Below are 4934 nucleotides of genomic sequence, written 5' to 3'. Positions count from 1 at the left end.
CGTCGACACTGAGCAACCAATCGCGTTCGATATGGATAGAGAGAGAGCTATATACTTTTCAGCGGAGGAGCAAGAGATAATTCTTCAGAAATATGAAGAATATAGAAGTATTTTTCAAGCACGCAGTAACACTGTATCTGCTGCCAAAGCAAGAGAACAATCTTGGAGGAAGATTGCTGATTGCGTTAATGCGTAGGTTAAACAATTAATGTACATTTATGTAGTCTAATCATATTAAAAATATATTAAATGCTAAAATGAAAATGTATTCGTGTTGAGATATATATATATCGCATATGTGTGTAGATGTATGTAAAATGTGAATGTATAGGCTATTACATCCTAAGAAAGATTGATATTCATTGATTTTTAGATGCAACCCCAACTCCAAACGTTCTTGGCAGCAGATCAAGACAAAATATAAAAATATAATTCAAAGTGGTGAGTATTTACCATAACCTTTTATTATTTTTTTGAACATTTAATCACAAACACTTGTTTGCAGCAAACAGAAAAAAATTTGAAATGAGGAAAACTGGGGGAGGGCCACCTCCTCAAGATTACACTGTGGCGGAGGAGTTGGCTCTGAGCAACAATAAGGGGCGGCCGATTATGGATGGGATTGCATGTGCTGTACAGTCTGACCCTGGTGCTGGCTCCTCTAAGCAAGTGACACTGGGTATGTGTGTACAATGCATTACTAATGTTTTAAAAAAAAGTTAAATATGGCTGACTCTGTTCTGCAGTAGAGGGAAATACAGTGTCCCTGTTGAAGCCAGCACACATGCACACAGTCTCCCACACAGAGGTCAGTATGCAGCAGACAGAACACCAAACATAACCTTCTTTATAACAGTTATGCTTTACATTGGCCTTTTATTTATTAGGGTGAACCAAACGATGAAGACACTCTGTCTGTGTGTTCTGAGACCGTTGCTGAGGTGAATGCACTGAGCTTTTTATTATGGCACACATTTGAATGTCATAATTAAGTGACTGGCCCTTACACATCTCTTTTGTAGGATTTTTCACAACCTGCCCCAGAAACTGAGGCCTCTACCTCAATTGGCTACAGAAGGAATGTGAACAAGGTAATGCTTTAAACCCTTGACATAATTTACAGTCAGTCCTGTGTTTGTAGAAAGTCATGCCACTTTTTGTGATTTGATCAACCTCCAGAAAACGTGTAATGATTGTTTGTGGTGGAATTGTTTCAGGTGGAAACAGACTCAGTCAGGGCCCTGTACAAAAGGAGCCTCGAACTAGACTGCACACTGAAGGAGCTGGACTGTGAGCTGAGGAGGCTCCAAATTAAAAAAAAATTAAATTGGAGATCAAACAGCTGGAAAAAACAGATCTCAGTATGTGAACTTTTTTTAACCAAGTAACCCTTTAGTATGAACACTATGAATGTTTATTAAAGTAATTTTTCTTGCTCTCTTTCTTTCCCCCTAGCCACATGATGACCAATAAAACAGTTTGAGACATATCTGCAGTGTCAGTGTGCTTTTATTAAGTAAAATATTGTGTTGTGATTGCATCTCTGACAGCTGTGCCAGCTGGGTGGTCAAGTGTGATGGGGTCAATTTCATCAGGGAGAAGCTGGTTTTGTGGTGGTAATCGCTCCTTTCTGATAGTGGCTATATTATGCAGAATGGCACATGCAGCGACTATCTGTGATGCCTGCTCTGGTGACACTCTTAAGCGCTTAAGGCAGTTGAAACGTGCCTTTAGAATGCCAAAGGTCATCTCGATCTTGACCCTGGTTTTCCTGAGGGCCACATCGAAGCGGTTTTGTGGGTCTGTCTGAGGGTCAGGATAGGGGGTTAGCAAAAACCTCTGGCATACATAACCTCGATCTCCTACCAACAGGCCATCAAAAAGCCCTGTCATAGAACAGAAAAGGGGAAAATTGTGTAAGTTTTGCTATTAAAATTAAAACTTTAAAGTGTACTGTACCAAATTGAACTTGCCTTCCTCAAAGCGCTGACACAAAATATGCACTGAGTCATGCACTGAGCCAGGCCATTTGGCATCCAAACTTGTGATCATGCATTCATGATCACAAGTCATCTGCAGATGAAATGTACAGTAAATAATTGTCCTGTTAGTTACTATTTATTTAAAGATTGATCTCAATGCAAATAAAAATCACTTCACATAGGCTATATAGTAGCCCTACCTGAACATTAAGGCTGTGAAAGGACTTTCTGTTCACATAATCTGCCTCATGTTCTCCAAAAGCTGTGGAGATTGCAACATGTGTGCAGTCTATTGCTCCTATGACTCTAGGGAATCCTATCATAGGAATTAAAAATATATATTTAAAATCATTCTTAACAGGTAGCTACTGCAGACTACTGTATAATAGATTTCTAAGTGTGAAATATGCTTTTTTGAAGAAGAAAAAAAATGTGTGAAATGTTAAATTTGTTCATGTGATGTCACCCTATCAAGATATCTTACCGGCAATTTTATAAAAGCCCTCTTTTATGGACATGGTCGATAAATGTCCAGGGAACACAATGAAGCTATTTATGTACCCCTGAAGAGCGAGGACCACCTTTCGAATGGTTCGACAGACTGTGTTTTTCCCTAGATTCTCTGAATCCCCGACCGCATACAAGTATGTACCACTTGCAAAAAACCACAACGCAATACATACCATTTGCGGTACAGTAAGGGCATGGCTTCGACGAGTCTCATTTGTTATGTGCGGCTCAAGAAGTTCACAAAGATAAGACATTCCTTCCGCGGAAAATCTGTATCTTTCATACAAGTAAGCATCAGGAAAGTCAAATGGATTTTGTCTGTCCCTAAAAACTCTTTCTCTACGAAGTGCTCGTCTAACAATTTGCGCGGAGATGTCCACAGGATTTGGGAGAAAAGGTGAAGCCATTGCAACAGAGAACAGACGCTGGGAATTAGTTACGTCACCTATATGTTTCTTTGCTCACAGCTGATTGGTCAAACTTCAGTCTGAGATCTCGAATCCAGAACATAACCTGCAGGTTAGCCGTGCAGCGTAACATACCATGGCAACGAACACCGATTAAAGCCGAGCTACTTTCATACCTAAAACCCAGGGTTGGCGGAAACTAAGCTGAAACATAGCTGGCTAGCCACCTAATCCGGCTTCATGGTACAGGCCCCTGATTCAGTATTTTTTTTTCATTGTGTTAATTGTGTTATTTTGTTTTAATCTGTTTTACAACAGGTGACATAATTGTCCAGCAGTTTGGAAACCTCTTGTCTCTGGAGGCAAAATCAGAGTCATTGTCTTTCCAACCCATGAAGACAAGGCTGGATGTTTTCCTGCATGGTCTCCTCTGTTAATCCTACCCTGAGCTCTGGACTTTCTGCAAGAAACTACTGCTCCTCTCCCATGGCCAAACAACAGTGGAGAGGGGCTTTTCTGTTAACAAGGAGGTGGAGGACACAGTTGTTGCTCAGAGGATGATATGTGACTATGTTTCTGTCTGTGGGGGGGGTTCTAAAAGTTCCTCTGACAAAGGAGATCCTGGCAGCAGCAGCTTCTGCAAGATCTCAGTATCGGCTACACCTGGATCAGGAAAAGAGAAAGCAGGAGAGCAATGCACAAAGAGAAAAGCAGCAGAGGACCTCCTTGAGCAGCTCAAAAAGAGGAAGATGGTACTAGCTGAGGTGGCAAACAGCCTTGAAAATGAAGCAGACACACTGGCAGAGAAAGCTGAGGGTAAATCAGGTACACTCATGGCCCAGCTATTCACTAAGTCTAATATTCTGAGGAAGCGATTCAAAGAAAAGGTAGCAGAACTAAAAGAGGTTGAGATGGAGCTAGGAAATAAATCGGTAGAACTCCGGCATATTCCATAATGTCATATGGTATAATATCCAGTCAACCATTATCTTTATCCTCCCTACCTTTCAGACAATTTCTGTTCAACATCAAAATTGTTCATTCACATTGTTGTAAGTCAAATATATGTACAAAGTAGACTTAGAATAGAAATACAATCCAGAACAAAAATCCACCTGTTATTGTGAGCTGGTTAATAATAGTAATTAATGCTGTACAGTGGCTTCTTTGCAGTTAAACAGCTGCTGAAATTGTTGTATTTTTGATTTCTTGGATATTGTCTGTGAAAAGCTCACTGTATATTGTAATAATAAATAGCATTTGTTACAGCAATTAATATTTTGTGATTTGTGTTGTGTGTGTGTATTTTCATCGCAGGTTTGGTGGTCTTAAATGTCATATAAGTTGGTATTAAAAAGGTCTTAAAAAGTCTTAAATTTGACTTGTTAAACTCTGTAGACACCCTGTTTAAGGTCCTTCTCACTATGTACAGTCACTGTAACCGTGACTGGGCAATCGTCAAATCTACAGTAGCCAAGACACGAGAATTCAGGGCCTGATTGTTTCAAACCCAAACCCTTCAGCCTGTGCCTTTTAAAAGCAATTGAGCAGTATGGGTGTATGGTCCTCAGCCCTTTCGAAATCACATTCACATTTACATTTACATTTAGTCATTTGGCAGACGCTTTTATCCAAAGCGACTTACAATTGGGGAATACAAAAAGCGATTAATCTTGAAGAGGCAGTCAGACAGAGGAAGTGCTCGTAACACCAAGTCTCAGTCATTGTTCAAACAAGTACAAACTAGTAGGTGGAGAGAAAGATAGAGGGAAAGTTTTTTTTATATAAGTTTAGGATGAAGTCAAGTACTGCCGAAAGAGATGAGTTTTCAGTTGTTGCTTGAAGGTTGCCAGAGATCCGGCGTTCCGGATAGGGGTGGGAAGATTATTCCACCAGCCAGGAATGGTGAACGAGAATGTTCTGGAGAGTGATTTTGAGCCTCTCTGTGATGGTACCACAAGGCGTCGCTCACTAGCAGATCTCAAACTTCTGGAGGGGATGTAGGTTCGTAATAGTGAGTGGAAGTAGGAGGGTG

At 40.4% G+C, this 4934-nt stretch overlaps 1 protein-coding gene across 1 annotated transcript; it reads right to left on the bottom strand.

Moving 5' to 3' along the window:
• Nucleotides 1–1512: 1512 nt before the first annotated feature.
• LOC306861462 (putative nuclease HARBI1) lies at nt 1513–2899 on the bottom strand (the record flags this gene model as incomplete). The annotated part of the gene is made up of 4 exons (XM_079403713.1): nt 1513–1886; nt 1974–2073; nt 2183–2298; nt 2467–2899. The coding sequence occupies 4 exons, from the start codon at nt 2897–2899 to the stop codon at nt 1513–1515; spliced, it is 1023 nt and encodes a 340-aa protein (XP_079259839.1).
• Nucleotides 2900–4934: the final 2035 nt, after the last annotated feature.

Source organism: Barbus barbus (assembly GCF_936440315.1).
Source record: "Barbus barbus genome assembly, chromosome: 42".
In the NCBI taxonomy this organism is placed as follows: domain Eukaryota; kingdom Metazoa; phylum Chordata; class Actinopteri; order Cypriniformes; family Cyprinidae; genus Barbus; species Barbus barbus.
Note: the sequence above shows the minus strand (reverse complement) of the source record. Positions and strands in the feature narration are given on the sequence as shown.